The 16126-nt window shown below is 30.9% G+C and overlaps 4 protein-coding genes across 7 annotated transcripts in view; 3 read left to right on the top strand and 1 right to left on the bottom strand.

The window, feature by feature from the left end:
* The first annotated feature begins 49 nt into the window (after nt 1–49).
* LOC124957815 (sulfotransferase 1E1-like) lies at nt 50–2489 on the top strand. Its single transcript, XM_047515180.1, has 7 exons — nt 50–457; nt 528–820; nt 978–1077; nt 1224–1419; nt 1729–1855; nt 1930–2024; nt 2164–2489. Exons 2-7 carry the CDS (start codon nt 610–612, stop codon nt 2467–2469), a joined length of 1035 nt encoding a protein of 344 aa, XP_047371136.1. The 5' UTR covers nt 50–457; nt 528–609; the 3' UTR covers nt 2470–2489.
* On the bottom strand, nt 51–6904 carry LOC124957814 (glutamate--cysteine ligase). Of its 4 annotated transcripts, none has more exons than XM_047515175.1 (10): nt 6177–6902; nt 5353–5462; nt 5095–5280; nt 4784–4956; nt 4468–4685; nt 3994–4362; nt 3559–3909; nt 3307–3488; nt 2985–3197; nt 51–288 (listed from the first exon to the last, which is right to left on the bottom strand). In XM_047515175.1, exons 1-9 carry the CDS (start codon nt 6324–6326, stop codon nt 3020–3022), a joined length of 1917 nt encoding a protein of 638 aa, XP_047371131.1. In that variant the 5' UTR covers nt 6327–6902; the 3' UTR covers nt 51–288; nt 2985–3019. The 4 variants fall into 4 exon arrangements, with proteins under 4 accessions (XP_047371131.1, XP_047371132.1, XP_047371133.1 ...); XM_047515176.1 differs by lacking the exon at nt 51–288 and having other exon boundaries at nt 2502–3197; nt 6177–6354; nt 6474–6902; XM_047515177.1 differs by lacking the exon at nt 51–288 and having other exon boundaries at nt 2502–3197; nt 6177–6390; nt 6474–6902.
* A 2219-nt stretch (nt 6905–9123) lies between these two features.
* On the top strand, nt 9124–12147 carry LOC124957660 (glycine-rich cell wall structural protein). The gene is made up of 3 exons (XM_047514758.1): nt 9124–9318; nt 10595–11215; nt 11300–12147. Exons 1-3 carry the CDS (start codon nt 9304–9306, stop codon nt 11567–11569), a joined length of 906 nt encoding a protein of 301 aa, XP_047370714.1. The 5' UTR covers nt 9124–9303; the 3' UTR covers nt 11570–12147.
* Nucleotides 12148–13358: 1211 nt separating this feature from the next.
* Nucleotides 13359–16126, top strand: part of LOC124946486 (echinoderm microtubule-associated protein-like CG42247) — an 18804-nt gene continuing 16036 nt past the window's right edge. Inside the window, exons 1-2 of the mRNA XM_047487230.1 lie at nt 13359–13475; nt 14632–14685. The gene's annotated coding sequence lies outside the window, so the exon portion shown is untranslated. The remainder of the gene's footprint in view (nt 13476–14631; nt 14686–16126) is intronic.

Consider the following 16126-nt stretch of genomic DNA (forward strand, 5'->3'; position numbering starts at 1 on the left):
ATATATATATATATATATATATATATATATACAACAACATAATATACGATTGTCATTATTTCATTAACGAAAAAAAAAAGAGATTTTAATAAACATGCATTTAATCTAATATCGATCTCTCTCTTTAATTAATCATTGTATGGATAAATATTTTTACATTTTTTTTATATTTCTGCATACTTTTAATGGTGTTGTCACAGATAGAGAAAGCCGTTAGTTATTATGGAGAAAGTAGTGTAATGGTCGGCCTAAATTCTTACTGAGTTCTTAACTCCAAGTCAATAAAACCTGTTAACAAATAGTTATATATCCAGTATATCGGATGAACTTCCAGTGAATGGATGCTCGCGTGACTCTATTTATTTGTTGATTTATTCAAATTTTATTAACGTATATCTTTAGTTAGAGGATATAGCAATTTAAATAGAATTATACATCAAGGAATATATATTAAATTGTATGTGTAATTCGTTTGTATATATATATATATATATTTTTTTTTTTTTTTAAATAAATAATTTTTATAGATAAATACAGTTAATGAGCATAAGTGTTCGTTTTTTTCGTAAATTCAATTTCGAATGAAGAAGATATAGCAATATAGTTACGATGAATAGATTAACACTACCCGTATATGAATTTTTAAATGAAGAACAAACGAAAGAATTATTAAAAGTATTCAAAGGTGAGAGAACTGGTTGGGTAATGGTTGGGCCGAAAAAATATATTTTTCCATCTAACTACACGAAACAAGGAGAAGGATTTTATAATTTCAAAGCAAAATCCACTGATATCTGGGTAACGTCCTATCCAAGATCAGGTAAATATTTATATAAATTTATTTCTTTTCAGATTTTTTTTTTTTTTATATATGCCACTTTAAATCATATGTAATATAAATATCTTATTTTTTATCTACCTATTTTTTGTCTTTTATCTTATTTTTCTAATACTAATCAATTTTCTTCTATTGATAGGAACCACGTTGACTCAAGAACTTGTTTGGATGTTGTCCAATAATTTGGATTATGATACAGCAAAAACTAAATATCTTACAGAAAAATTTCCATTTTTGGAGTAAGGATAAATGTATCTTTTAATTAAATAAGAAAAAAAGGCTCTGAAATATTTTTCCTATTAAAATTTTACACACACACATAAGGACATACGTAATACACACAATATTTATATATATAAATATATATAAAAACTTTGTATTTTAGATTTTCCTTGTTTAATCACCCTGAAGTAACAAAGGAATTTATAGAAATGAATAAAGGTGATTCAAGTAAAGAGCAATTATGCAAATCAATTGCAAGACCTGGATATGAAGTTTTGGAAGAAATGTCTTCACCCAGATTTATTAAGACACATTTTCCATTTAGCCTATTACCTAATATTTTGGAATCTGGTTGTAAAGTAAGAAAGTATTCAATTGTTTTATTTTTTTAAATTCTATTTGAATATTTTCATATGGAGCGTATCTAAAAATGATTATCCTGCTTATGATATATTATAATTATTTATCTGATACTTGCAATGAAACACAAACTTATGCATTGGTCCATAAATAAAGTTTCTAATCATAAAGAAAAAAAGTTAATAAACTTTAACATATTAATCAGTTTTATATAAAATATTATGAACTGTTGAAATCAGGATAATCATTTATGAACATCCCAATATTCCTATCATATAATTAGAATTTTATATTACAATTTTTTTTAGATAGTTTATATTGCAAGAAATCCTAAGGATGTGGGCGTTTCATGGTATAATTTGTGTAAGGATATAAAAACAATGGGTTATGTAGGTACATTCGAACAATTTTGGAATTACTTTCAAAATAATTTAAGTAGGTATTATTTATATAAATATTATCTGTGATTAATTGATATAATATAATGATGAATTTTTTTATATTTTTAGCTCCATGGAATCCATATTGGGAACATTTAAAAGAGGCTTGGGCACTTAAAGAACATCCTAATGTTTTGTTTATATTTTATGAAGAAATACAAGCAGTATGTATATGATATTGTAAAAATATTTACTCTCTATCATTTTACTTTGTAATATAATCTAAACTGTGTTCAAATGCTTTATATATATATGTATATATATATATATTTATACATATTTTATTTATCGTTTTCTTTCTAGAATTTCCTGCAAACTACTAAAAAAATTGCAACATTCTTAGGAAAAGTATATAGTGACGAACAATTAAATAAACTTGCAACATATTTGGATATAAAGAATTTTCGTAATAATCAAATGGTAAATTATTCTGAATTAAAAGAATGCAATATCATGGAAAAAAAAACGTTTGTCAGACAAGGGCAAAGTGGTGGTTGGAAGGATTTCTTTACACCAACATTAGAAATTGAAGCTAATCGATGGATTGCAGAAAATTTAAAGAATACTGATATGAGATTCCCAAATTTTAACAACTTAGATTTCAAATGAATAAAATAAAATTGATGAAATAATTTACAGGATTTCCAATCGTATTTGTGTAACAAGTTGTGTAACAAATACTTTTTATTGAACATTCAACATTCTGTCACATAACTAATCGTTATAAGAATTCTTGAAAATTTATGTTCATTTAAAAAATCTTATTTTACTATATTTATTCAGCACCACTGTCATTATATTAAAACAAAAAAAAAAATAATAAAGAAAAAGAAAAAAAAATGAAATTGTGTACATTATATTTTTAATTACACAGAGAAATTTGTTTTATTTAAAAATACTGATAATATGTATTTTAATATTATTTTCTTAAAAATCATCTTAATGCATCATATGGAATGTAAATTATTTGTAATATAAATATAAACGAAACAAAATTTCAAAGCATTAAAAGCAAATTTCTTTCTTGATTTTTTTTTTTTTTTCTTTTCTTTTTAAAGTAGATATTAAGTGACATACGTACAACGCATATCGAATAAAATAAATTATAAAGTTTATTGATATACCTGCAAAAAATTGGGTCATAGTAAAAATACTATCATTAACAATCCATGTCTCGGCACTTTTCTGCTTTAGCAACAGCTGGTGGTATTGTTTCGGTTGTTTTAGATGCTATGCATGGTCCAAGTAATTCTGGGCAAGAAACTTCATTGGATACGATACTATCTATCTTTTTCATTAAGTCGTAGTTGATACGTTGTGTTATGACAGAATCATGTCTGTATCATAGATATAGATTGTAGATTAATATATTATATACTCTTATACGAAGTGCTAATAATATTATTACTTCGAGTAAGAATAAAAAAAAAAAACAAAATAACTAACTTGTATTCTGGATGTGAGATTACTTCTTTTCTAAGCCATGCAGCTGTTGTTAGGAGTTCACCAGATGCACGTCTTTGAATTAATTTCATGTATCTTTGTACTGTACAATGTGTATCTGCATCCACATCCATATTAGCAAGATAAGAATTAACCAATGGTATTAATCCAGGAAAAACGCCATTCTGTAAATATACATATATATTTTTATATATGTTCCATATGATAAACTTAATTACTTCATCGAATTAGTACCTTGCCATTAATAATTTCATTAATGGTAAACTCATCATACTCCTCTTCTGTATTATCTTTCTTTACAGTATTTGATGTAATATCTTTACGAAACCAAAACTTTTCATTTTTAACAGCATTTCTTTTTTGTGCTTTAGCCATGTTTTGATCAACCTTACTAATTGGAATAAGTAAATTTAATTTGTAACTGAGTATAACTCTTGTTAGAAGTACAATAAAACAAACAATAGCTGCATTTTCGAAATCTGTAATTTGTACTTCACATGGCCGAAATTCAACTCGCCATCCTATAGAAGAATATGGAGGTGGTGGTTTGAATCGCATTGTTTGCCAATTGGTCGATTGAATATTCTGAAAAATTATTTATGTAATATTTATAAATAGAGAAGAATGAAAAATTTCGTCCAATTAACTAATATCGTTAAAATTACTTACTTCAAAATGATCGGTATCTTCCAAATCATTTTGATGTATTTTTTCAGAAAACAAAGATACAGAATCTCTGATAAATAAATGAGCTATATGTTGAGCAAGTAATCTATCAATTCCATTATCTAATAACTGCTTGTATATTTCAGTGTCATATATCAGTGGAACATCATTATATTTATCTCCTTGTTCACTGAGGTATGAATCAATGGAATCATATCTAGATTTATGAATTCTGAATTGATTTTCTTCCAAAGGTTTCAATCCACGTTCTTCTTGCGTTCTACAGTCGACTGAGCAGGAAATTACATTCCATCGACAATCAACATCTGTCACATATCCGCGATAAAATGGGCTAGCAGCAGTTAAAGCCAACTGTCGAATGTTAAACAAATGTCTGTAACGTATGCACGAACAAGTATTCTAACTCAACATTCCTTTATTTGCAAATATATGATTTATTAAATTTAACTCACTAACCATGATTGGACACAATGGTGTAAGTTGATCATACAATGTTCGACCTTCATCTATATTACAAGCTTGAAAAGTAAGTTGTAAACAACAACATCCCATTCCAAAACCCATAGCATCCATATAAACATGATCTATTTTCGCTGCTTTACCACTGGATCCATCATCTCCTTGACTTATTAGATCTTCTTTAAACGGAGAAGGAACATTTGTATCTTTGTAAACTACAAAGAAATACTTAATTAAATAATATTACATTTCCATGACGATTGATATAAAAAATTCATATATGTATAGATATAATATTTATAAAAATACACACTAGGAATGTTTATAGCAACTTTCTCTCCACGACGTTCTCTAATATTTTTTGTCAATGTTTTAAAACGTGGGTGTCCTGGGTATATTGCTTCATCTGGAAAAAACAAGCTTCTGGAGGCTCCAGCACTTGGAGTAGGCACAACCGGAGGATCTGTAAAATCTGATGCTCCTAGCCTAAAGTATATACATTATATATATATATACATACATATATATATATGTATATATATATATATATATATATGAACACTATATATTATTATTTTGTTTATTATATCATAACACAATTGACAACTACATTTACTTGAATACCTTGGAAAATTGGTCAGTGACATTAGTACTTCTCCATGTTTTAATAATTTTGTTGCTTCCTGTCTACGATAACGCATGTTTGCTTCTACAACATTAAAATGTGCTAATAAACCTCCATATGGTTTCCCTGGTGTCCCTTCGATCATATATGCACCATATTCTGGTCGCCATAACGATTTAACATTTCTATTCGACAGAATAATTTATCATTAAATTCAAATTCTTTCAAATTGATAATTAAAAGAATATTATACTTACGACGGATCTTTCAGCTCTTTTTCATTTAAAACTTTTAATATTTCGTCGGCTCTTAAGCTAAGTTTTGCTGTTTTTGCTACATCATCAAATTTTACTAATAAGTATTCTACCTGTTTAAAATGATTCATTTATAAATTATAATTCTTTATAATGAAATTTAAAATAAGAATATCGATTAATAAAAATAAAAGTATCAAATAAATATCGACTAAATTTATTTATATTTCAATAATCCGATGATTCTTACAACATTGAGCTTGTGACAAATATAATAAAATATTATAGAATATCATTCAAATCAAAATTTACGACAAGTGTTTTTTTTTCAGCAATGTTATTTTATAAAATTATCTTGATTTATGACATCATTGTGTAACATCAATGTTCCATCATTTTGTGCAATCTTTATCATCTTATCTCTATTAGCTTATGCAAGAGAAGAGCTAAATGATAGTTAATTTTATTCCAATAACAGAGTAGAAAAATGATACAATTAAAAGAGGTCTCATGTGTCATCAATTTAATAACTATTTCTAATATTAGAAATAAAATTCCAATAAAAATACAAATAGTTGACATTGTTTTTATTTAATATTCTAATTGAGTAAGAACAATTGTATCATAACGATGAAAAGATAAAAATATTATCTCATTGTATGATTCTTTTTGACTGATAACTTTAAATGAATGTTAATGAAAAAATAAGGAAAAAGAATAATAAAGAAGTAATACTCGAAGAATGACAAAGCGAAAATGTTAACCACAAACTATGTTCGAGTCGAGGAGAAAAAAAAAGTAGGAGACAAAGAATTGATTTTACGTACCTCGTCACCCCACTTGAGTACATCACCTTGTCTATCTCTGAGTTTCTTATATATATTAATAAATTGTATGATCCCATGCTTTCGCACATGATCCGACAATTTTTTCGTTTCTTCCCAACTAAGTGGACTTCCTTCGGATAAAAGTCCCATTTCCTTTTAATTACTTGTGTTTCTCTTTCTAACAATAAGTAATTTGTTTTCAAAAGTTGCCACACTAAGAAATGTGAATCCTCGTGAAAAACGATATTTTCCGAGTAATACCGAGATCAACCGAATGTACCAACCAAACGTACTTACGATATGTTCTCCACCGTGATTATGGTTCACCGTTTCTGTTAAATTGCCTTTTATACGTATAACGCCATCTCTGTACTAAGAATTATCTGTGTGTTATCTGGGTGTATGTGTCGTCGTCGTCGCGTCGTGTGTGTGTGTGTGTGTGTGCAATTAAACTTCAACCAATTAAATTATCTAATTAATTATTTCTTTAATTTATTAAATTATCTAATTAATTATTCCTTTAATTTATATAAATAATAATAAAAAAAATATAAATACAAATGGAGAAGATCCAAATGAAAAATGTCAAAGTTTATGTTATGTTTCTTTGTTTAATGAATTACACACGCGCTCACGCAAGCACATCGAAGGTATCATTAATTATTAAAGCGTCTAATGACGACAGCATCAAAATGCTATATTTCAGTTTTCTTCGAATAAACTTTTTTTGTCGACACACACGACGTTACCTGGAACGAAGGCATTAATAATATAGTAAACTCAGACGCTAATCATTAGATGGCGTGGAAGATGCGCGTTAATCGAAGTATTAATCTGAAGATAAATTCGCAATCTTATTTATCGATAGTGCTTACAGTGAATGATTGATACATTATCGACTTTAATGTATAGATGTCGCGAACTGTGTATTCAAACGAATTATACTATATATATTACAAATCTCTTCGTATGCATTCATCCATGATAATGGTGTATATATATATATATATATATATAATGGTGTATGACATGTATATATATATCTATATATATATATATATATCGTAATAAATAAATCGTAATAAATAAAAATAAATAAAAATAAACAATTATATTAGTATATAACATATGTAAAAAATGAACAAATTTCTAATATGAGTCCAATATATCGGTTATAAATTTGAAAAAATTATAAATTATAAAATAGAAAGAAATATTTAAATATATACATATATACATACATAACACACACACATATATATATATATATCAGACTTGTAGTTTAATACAATAAGAAATTGTAACGATTCTAAATAATTGATGAAATTAAATATTATAATTATTAACAATTGTAAAAAAGAATTTTTAATTGCTTTATTAAATTCGATGATTTTATATATATATATAAAAGTAGAAACAAACCTATATAATATATATAAGAATGGCATTAATATTCGGGACAAATGAAATTGGAGAGTCCGTTCTCTCCCTCTCACGTAGAGAGTCTCATCCGACGTTGTCCGATGAGACTACTCTCTATTTCGCAATCGTGACTACGACTGCGATGAGAGTTGCTAGCGCACGACGCCTCGTCTCCAGAAAACGATCTAACGAACTAACGAATGAAATATCCCTTCCGCTCTCTTCCTCCTTTAGACAGACACAGAGAGTGTTTGTAAGAGTGACGTGCCTTGGTACACTATCACCGGGCAAGGTTAACGTTTCGTTGCTGCTCGGTCGCACTTACTTGCCATAAGAAAACGCAACGTGACTAGTGATCCACTTTTGCCACTGAAAATGCTATGAACGTCGTAATACTGTCTATTTTGTTGAGAGTTAAGGAAAGAAAAAGAATAAAAAAAAATAAAGAAAATATAATTATCATAGACGTTTATCAATTCTTTTTTTTTTTTTTTTCATCAATTACCGATATAACATAACAAAGCTATCTTTGTCAATGTATTCATGTTTCATTGAAACGTTCTGTTACCTGTGTATCAATTACATCAGTATCTTCTTACTATGTTTCTACTTCATTTGAATTTCAATCGATGAAACATAACCAATAAAATGTTAACTTCGATCGAGTTATTCGATTAAAATACGATGTTATCGATATTACAATGTATCGTATTTTTTAACATTATTGATCGATTATACTACATATGAGTATATATGTGTGTATATAATATATATATATACACAATATGACAAAAAATTCCTACTTTATCGACATAGAAAAAATGGTTCCGTAAAATAAAAAAATGTCGCCAAGAGATATAAATAACAATCGAAATGTGAATTTAACTTTTTTCTCTTTAAATATATACATACATACATACATACATACATACATACATACACATATATATATATTCAATGTGATATCTATATGCATATTTTTTTATACAAACATTTCCAAACGAATGTGCGCATTGAAGTGTCCGTCTTGAATTTTGAAATCTTTTCTAAATTAAGCAATGTCTTTGGTACTATTGAGAAATTGTGTAATTTGATGAGAGAGAGAAAGAGAGAGAGAGAAAGAGAGAGAAGAAAGAAATTTATTTACTTTTACTTTGAAATAAATAGAAAAAAAAAAAGAAACAGGAAATAGGAAAGAAGGAAAGAAAAGGGACGAAAAGTAAAGAAAATGAAAAAAGGAGAGATAAAAATGATATCGATTGGATAAAATATATATTTTGTTAATGTATATATATATATATTATATATATATATATATATATATATATATATATATATATATATATATATATAAAGTATTCCAAGAATAATGAAATTGTTTAGTAATTTATTCACCGGAAGTATAAAGGATTCGAATCGGAAGTATGTTTACGTTGCGAAAAGTTGCGAAGAGAAAGAGGAAGAGAAAGGGGCAAAGACACAGAGAAAAAGAGAAAGAAAGACAGAGAGAGAGAGAGAGAGAGAGAGAGAGAGAGAGAGAGAGAGAGAGAGAGAAAGAGAAAGAGAAAGAGAGATTCGCAATAGCTCCGTCGCATCTCATAGGTGATGGTTCCCAACACGAGTGGGGTCCAAGCTGGCCCGTATAAAAGGGGATCTCAAGACAACCACGGAGCATCAGTCCTCATATCAAGGAACAGCAGCAATCATGAGGGCATTCATGGTGAGTAGTACCATCCTCAACTTCCTGCTCTTTCTCTTTGTCTCTCTCTCTCTCTCTCTCTCTCTCTCTCTCTCTCTCTCTCTCTCACTCACTTGATCTTTCCATCACGTAACATCCATCATATTTTTTTATTCAGTTTAATCGATTACTTAACAAAGACACCTAAGTGTTTTCCTTTTAATTACCTTTTTTTTCTTTTTTCTTTTTTTTCTTCTCAATCGAAGAAGACTTAAATTATCAAGAAAAGGAAATTATGTCGATCGTTTATGGATGGATGAGAAATCGAAAAAAGTTCATTCCATTCGCGTTTCGTGAAATTGGATTCTTCTTTTCTTCTCCTTTTTCTTGTGATTTTTTTTTTTTTTTTTTTTTTTTAATTGAAGAGAGATTAAACCAAGGGGTCATTGTTCTTCTCAAAGAAAGAGGGAGAGAGAAAGAGAGAGAGAGAGAGAGAAAGAAAGAGAAAGGGTAGGAAGGAGAGAGGGAGAGTTTCCTGAACTTTTTCCATGTTGGCCATTTCTATCGGTTACGATTTTAATTGATCACATCGCATTTGATATAAATTTTTCTTTTTCTCTCATTATTTTCCTTTTCTTCTATTTTTTTTTCTTTCTTTTTTTTTCTTTTTTTTTTTAAATAAAAGAATCGTAACAATTCCTCGTGCATATAAGTATATACATACTTATATAGACTTTCTCAATGATGCTTCGAGAGTGTTCTTCTTTTTTCTTCTCTGTCTCTCTTTTTTTCGAAAGCGCAGGATTAATCGGGAAACGCATTCTAAGTCGATACGTTGTTGAAATCTCAAAGAGATAGAGAAAACACGTAATACTAGTTTTTACGTAATACCTTGCCTTTGAAGATTTCACTGAAGAACATTTACGGTTTTTCAGTTCTTCTTTTTTTCTTTTTTTTTTTTTTTCATGTGCATGCATGTAGTCAAAGTGCTACGGTAAGCACGCGTTCGTAGAAATACTGAAATGTAAGAGATTTGAAAAAATAAGTAAAAAAAAGAGGGAGCCGGGTCGAAGATAAATTAGGGAGAGGGAAAAGAAAAACGGGGAAGTAAAAAAAAAAGAAAAGACAGAAAAACAAAATATATAATTAAATAAATAAATAAAGAAGATAAGTCTGAGAATTTCCCGTTGGAGTTGCATTGAATATATAACGTTAGTGTTTGCCACTTTCACTCTGTGGTCGAGCGCGTGTAATCGATAGAAACGATTTTCGAGAAGAGAAAGGGTCTCGAGAGTGAATCCTCAACATGGAATTTCAGATCCTGACGATCGCCGCCGTGGCGATGGCACGGCCAGAAGCCGGTTATTCGTACAGTCAACCAAGCGGAAGTTATGGTGCACCTAGCGGTGGCGGAGGAGGCGGTGGCTTCGGAGGAGGATTAGGTGGATTAGGAGGATTAGGTGGATTAGGAGGAGGTGGATTAGGAGGAGGTGGATTAGGAGGAGGTGGATTAGGAGGAGGCGGACTCGGAGGTGGACTCGGTGGTGGCTTCGGAGGTGGTTTCGGAGGTGGTCTCGGAGGTGGATTTGGTGGTGGTGGTGGTGGTGGTGGCGGCGGTGGCTTCGGTGGAGGTTCCCTCATCCAGAAGCACATCTACGTTCATGTACCACCACCCGAGGCACCTGAGGATAGACCAGCGAGGCCGATAGCTCCACCCCCGCCACCTCAGAAACATTACAAGATTATCTTCATCAAGGCACCCACTCCACCTACGCCAACTGCACCAGTCATACCAGCATTGCCACAACAAGATGAACAGAAGACTCTTATCTACGTCCTAGTCAAGAAACCAGAAGAGGCACCTGAAATCAGTCTACCTACTATTGCTCCAACGCAACCTAGCAAACCAGAAGTTTACTTCATCAAATACAAAACTCAGGTATGTGTTAGAGATTAAAAGAAAATTTAAGAAGAAGAAAAGGATAAGGAATAATCGATCACATCGAATTTTGTCTTATTGCAGAAGGAAGTCACATCCGGAGGTGGTGGTGGTGGTGGCGGTGGAATTGGCGGTGGAATTGGCGGTGGAATTGGCGGTGGAATTGGCGGTGGAATTGGCGGTGGAATTGGCGGCGGAATCGGCGGTGGAATCGGTGGTGGTGGTATCGGTGGTGGAATCGGTGACGGACACGGCGGATCAGGAGGTGGTGGAATCGGGGGAGGTATCGGTGGTACTGGACCAAGCGGACCAAGCTCGAATTACGGACCACCCGGAGGATCCGGCCCATACTAGTCACAAGACAGCCGAACCGGCCCTTACTCTCTTCTCCGTTCACCAAATCACTATTACACCCACCACGCTACGTTCTTATTACGAGCGTAATACGACGAGCGCCGATTCTCATCAATACGACGACGATATGATAATAATGTTCTACGATGCGCGCGGATACACGAGCATAATAATGATAATAATGACGATCGCGATGTTGATGATGACGACGACAAAAATGATGATAATTAATGATGCAACAACAACGATAACAACAACAACAACAACAACAACGACGACGACGACTATGATGACGACAAAGACGACGCCGCCGCTGCTGCTGCCATTGCTGCTGCTCGTGTTGCAGCAGCATTCGCTGCTGTTGCTGCTGCTGATGATGATGAAGACGATGATGATAATGACGATAATAATGATGATGATAATAATAATAATGACGACGATAACGACGACAATGATGATGATGACGACGAAAACGATCATGACGATGATGATAATGATGATGATGCTGACGACGTTTAGAAGGAGTTTTTTATACTTATTTTTTGCAAGAAAACGGTGGCGAAATAAAGCTTTTTTATGTATTTTTACATAAATCACACTGACTAATCATTTTTTTATCTATCGACCCCTCTTAACCAATTTTTTTTTCTTTTTCTTTTTATCGTTAGAATAGAGAAAGAAAGAGAGAGAGAAAGAGAAAGAATAGTCTATGATAAATTGACAAAGATTATCTATATCGATTGTAATTTACTCAGCCGTAAATTTACAATTCATCTAATGTAAATACATAGTCTTTAAATATTCCATAATTTCTATAGGAAGGTGATAGGTTAGTTAAAACCTTAAATGAACTTCCGTATTGTATACATTGTATGAATACATGAAGTATATACATATATATTATACGAGAAAATACGCATGGAAATTCTCACGATCGTCTTTCCAAAAGACGCTGCACTCCGGAAAGAGTGCACTTTCACTGTTCACCTTTGTTCGAGACGATTCTATCTCTATCTCTTACACACATACATAGATATATCCCTCTTACTTACACACATACTTAGAGAATTACAGCTCGATCATGAGAAATAGCAGTCGACATATGTAATTATAAAACACGTCTGCATTATTTTATTTCTGTCGAGTAAAAAAGAAAAATATATATATATATATATATATATTTATAATTCTTAAAAAATTACATATATAAATTACTATATATAAAAAAAATATATATATATCCCTAATAATTCTTAAAAAATTACATATGTATGTATATCATTCGCATAAATGCATTTATATTTACATTTGTATCTACATAAATATACATGAATATGTATGAATATTCGCCGAGAACAATTCGAAAAAAATAACAAAAGAGAAATATTTTGCAAACTGATATTATCATAAATATACCTAACACTTGGATATATATATATATATATATATATAGCAAAGTGCATATTAAGAGTATTCGACAATAATAAAAACATAGAAGAAAGAACAAAAAAAATATTTGGCAAAATTTCAAGAATATTACAAGAAATATACCAGGTCTTTAGGTACATGCATACTTCTTACATAATACGTATACACGCATATTATTAAAAAACAATATTCAAAGATAATAATTTAAAGAAACAAAACGAACATGTCTATACACATATATATTTACATATATATATACATATATATATATATATATACGATAAAGAATTTCGAAGAAGAATTGGAAGCTACAGTGATAGTAATAATAGTAGTATAGTAGCTTGAAGGTACAGTGGTGGTAGTGGCGTCTCTACGCACGCACGATGCGCCAGCGAAAGCGACCGCTCATTGACACGCCATTTACTTTTAGTGTAGGGAGAAAACGAATCAGAGGAAAATAGGAATCCCACATACTGAGGTGAGCATCTCTCCGTGTCCTCTCTCACGTCACAAATGTGTATACATATATATATATATATATATATATATATATATATGTATATAAATACATGAGAAGTATATGTATAAAACATATACTATATTATCATCATCGTGAAAGAGGAACAGAAGACATATGGGGGAGTGGGAAGGGGAGGGGGGCAATGAGGTAAACACATCGAACGCGATACTCAGCGTACAAACAAGTAGAAGCACCTCGATAGGAAGATGCGATGTACGTGTGTGTGTGTGTGTGTGTGTGTGTGTGTGTGAGAGCGAAAGAGAGAGAGAAAGAGAGAAAGAAAGAGAGAGAGAAAGAAAGAGAGGTAGAGGGAGGAGGAAACCGCGTGGTAGCCAGAAGGCAACTTTCACAGGAACCTTCCTTTTTTTACGACTAAAATGAGGAAGAGCGTAACAGAGGGACAGAGAGAAAAAAACACTTTCGAAAGGTTAGTAGCCAGCGGCCTCCTTCAAAAAACCGGGACGCCATTCGGACATTGTCCAGGGCTTCCCTAGTATATATACATAGATACATAAGTGTATACATACATGATGTTTTGTACGTATACGTATGTATTTATGTACATACGTAAGTATATCGTCCACGTTCTGAATGAGAAAGTGCGCAATGATTTTTTTTTCTTCTTTTTCTATTTTTTTCCTCTTCTCTTTCTCTCTCTCTCTCTCTTTCTCTCTCTTTCTCTCCCCCTCTCTATACACACATGCAATGTCGAAAGAAGATATATAAAAATAATATAATGCTTTACAGTTAATTGAACATATACACTATTTGGTAACTATCGCAATTATAATATCAATTATCGTTATGATCTTAGCTTATACGACATAATTATTCTTAACTTTGAACTTAATCATTCAAAAGTTTTATTAACGATTATATTATTTCATTTAATGAATTCACGATTGTGTATTTGTCATAACCTCGAAATATATGTTGACATGTGTATACGTATTTATTTATGCATTGTATGTACGTATATATATATATATACGTAGGTTATATATATATATATATATATACGTAGGTTATATATATATATATATATATACGTAGGTTAGAGAACGATCAAATGATATCGTCTTTTGTCTATCTTTTAACTCGTGGATTCGAGAAGTTTCGAGAAGAGGAGGATTTCTTTGAAGCAAAAGTTTCTCACGACTGCAAGCAAGTAAGTAGGCAGACGGACAGACAGTTGCTTGCTTGGTTGCTTACTGTAGCGTTACGATTCTTCTACCTTCTTCTTTTACCTTCGCTGCTCCACTATATGGTATATAATGACTCGCTTTTACCTTATTTTGTAAGTTCTACGCTTTAGTGTGTTCGTAAGACCACGTAATGTGTGATTACAAAAGATATATGTACGATCCTATCCATCTTTCCCTATCTCTCTATCTTTTCTATCTATCTTTTTTTTTTGTAAATATGTCTTTTATGCCTAGAATAAGGTAAATCGTGCGAAATGATATGAACATAAATGATAATTCTGAAATGTTCAATAGATGAATTAATTAATAAAAAAACGTTTGCTCATGGGAATCGTTAAGCAAACGTTCGGGAATTACCGTGATCTTGTTGTCATAATATTTGTTCACTTCTGTCGCGTAAAATAATATTTATATAGTATACATATATATATATATATACATATATATCACATTTAGCAAACTTTAAGTTACAAACGAACGTTGTGTTACGTTTGTAATAAAAATACAGGTTTCACAGGTTAGATTTTCAACTGACTTCCGTACTCTCATAGACTTTTCAGAGTACACTCCTAACATATATATATATATATATATGTATATATACACACACATTAAGACACAATCCGTACAAATAAATTACTGTCTCTTTGTGTCTGCATATATATATATATATATACGTATAGGTGTATGTGCGCGCGCGCATATATTTCTAAGGGTGTGTTATATGCTATATATATATATATATATATATATATATATATATATATAAACACATACACGTGTGTGTATGTATGTGTGTATGGCTATATCGAGTAAGAATGTTGCTGCCTGGCCTTTACGCTGACCCATGCTTTCACTCGGTAGCATCTTGCCATGGCGCGTCTCCACCATCGTGGTCTCTCACCTACTTTGAAGATCATGACGTAATTGACGAAAAATAAAGCGCATTGCGGAGCAGGAAAATGTATTTATTCGCGAATGACACGCATAAATTTTCTATTCTTATTCGTGGTCGCATTGTTGAATATCTTTTCCATTCTAAGGAAATATAAAGAGAATCAATCGGTGTTTTTTATCATCCTTATACGTGTCTCTTATTAACTTAATTTATAACTTATTAAAAAGATGTAAACACGTCATTGTTTTACTATATCTAACGTACTAATTGATAACTTCACGTATTATCGAAATAGTCAAATTATTATTTTTATATGTTTGCAATCGTGACAATAAGTCAAGTGTTTTTTTTTTTTTTTTTTTTTTTTTTTTTTATTTGATTTGTTTGAATCTTCTCTTTTTTTCTTCTTTTTCTTTTTTTTTTCTTTCTCTAATGAAATATCGAATCCTCAGATTGAATATTTTAATTTGAAAAGTGAAATGACTCTTTCACTTCGTTCAATTCTA

Source organism: Vespa velutina, chromosome 2 (assembly GCF_912470025.1).
Source record: "Vespa velutina chromosome 2, iVesVel2.1, whole genome shotgun sequence".
Lineage (NCBI taxonomy): Eukaryota > Metazoa > Arthropoda > Insecta > Hymenoptera > Vespidae > Vespa > Vespa velutina.

Coding starts and splice junctions, on each gene's coding strand:
- LOC124957815 (XM_047515180.1), top strand. CDS start 610: ATGAATAGATTAACACTACCCGTATATGAATTTTTAAATGAAGAACAA. Junction 821..977: donor AACGTCCTATCCAAGATCAG/GTAAATATTTAT, acceptor TTCTATTGATAG/GAACCACGTTGACTCAAGAA. Junction 1,856..1,929: donor TTACTTTCAAAATAATTTAA/GTAGGTATTATT, acceptor TTATATTTTTAG/CTCCATGGAATCCATATTGG.
- LOC124957814 (XM_047515175.1), bottom strand. CDS start 6,326: ATGGGACTTTTATCCGAAGGAAGTCCACTTAGTTGGGAAGAAACGAAA. Junction 5,463..6,176: donor TACTCAAGTGGGGTGACGAG/GTACGTAAAATC, acceptor CATTTTAAACAG/GTAGAATACTTATTAGTAAA. Junction 3,489..3,558: donor ATGAAATTATTAATGGCAAG/GTACTAATTCGA, acceptor GTATATTTACAG/AATGGCGTTTTTCCTGGATT.
- LOC124957660 (XM_047514758.1), top strand. Junction 11,216..11,299: donor TCATCAAATACAAAACTCAG/GTATGTGTTAGA, acceptor GTCTTATTGCAG/AAGGAAGTCACATCCGGAGG.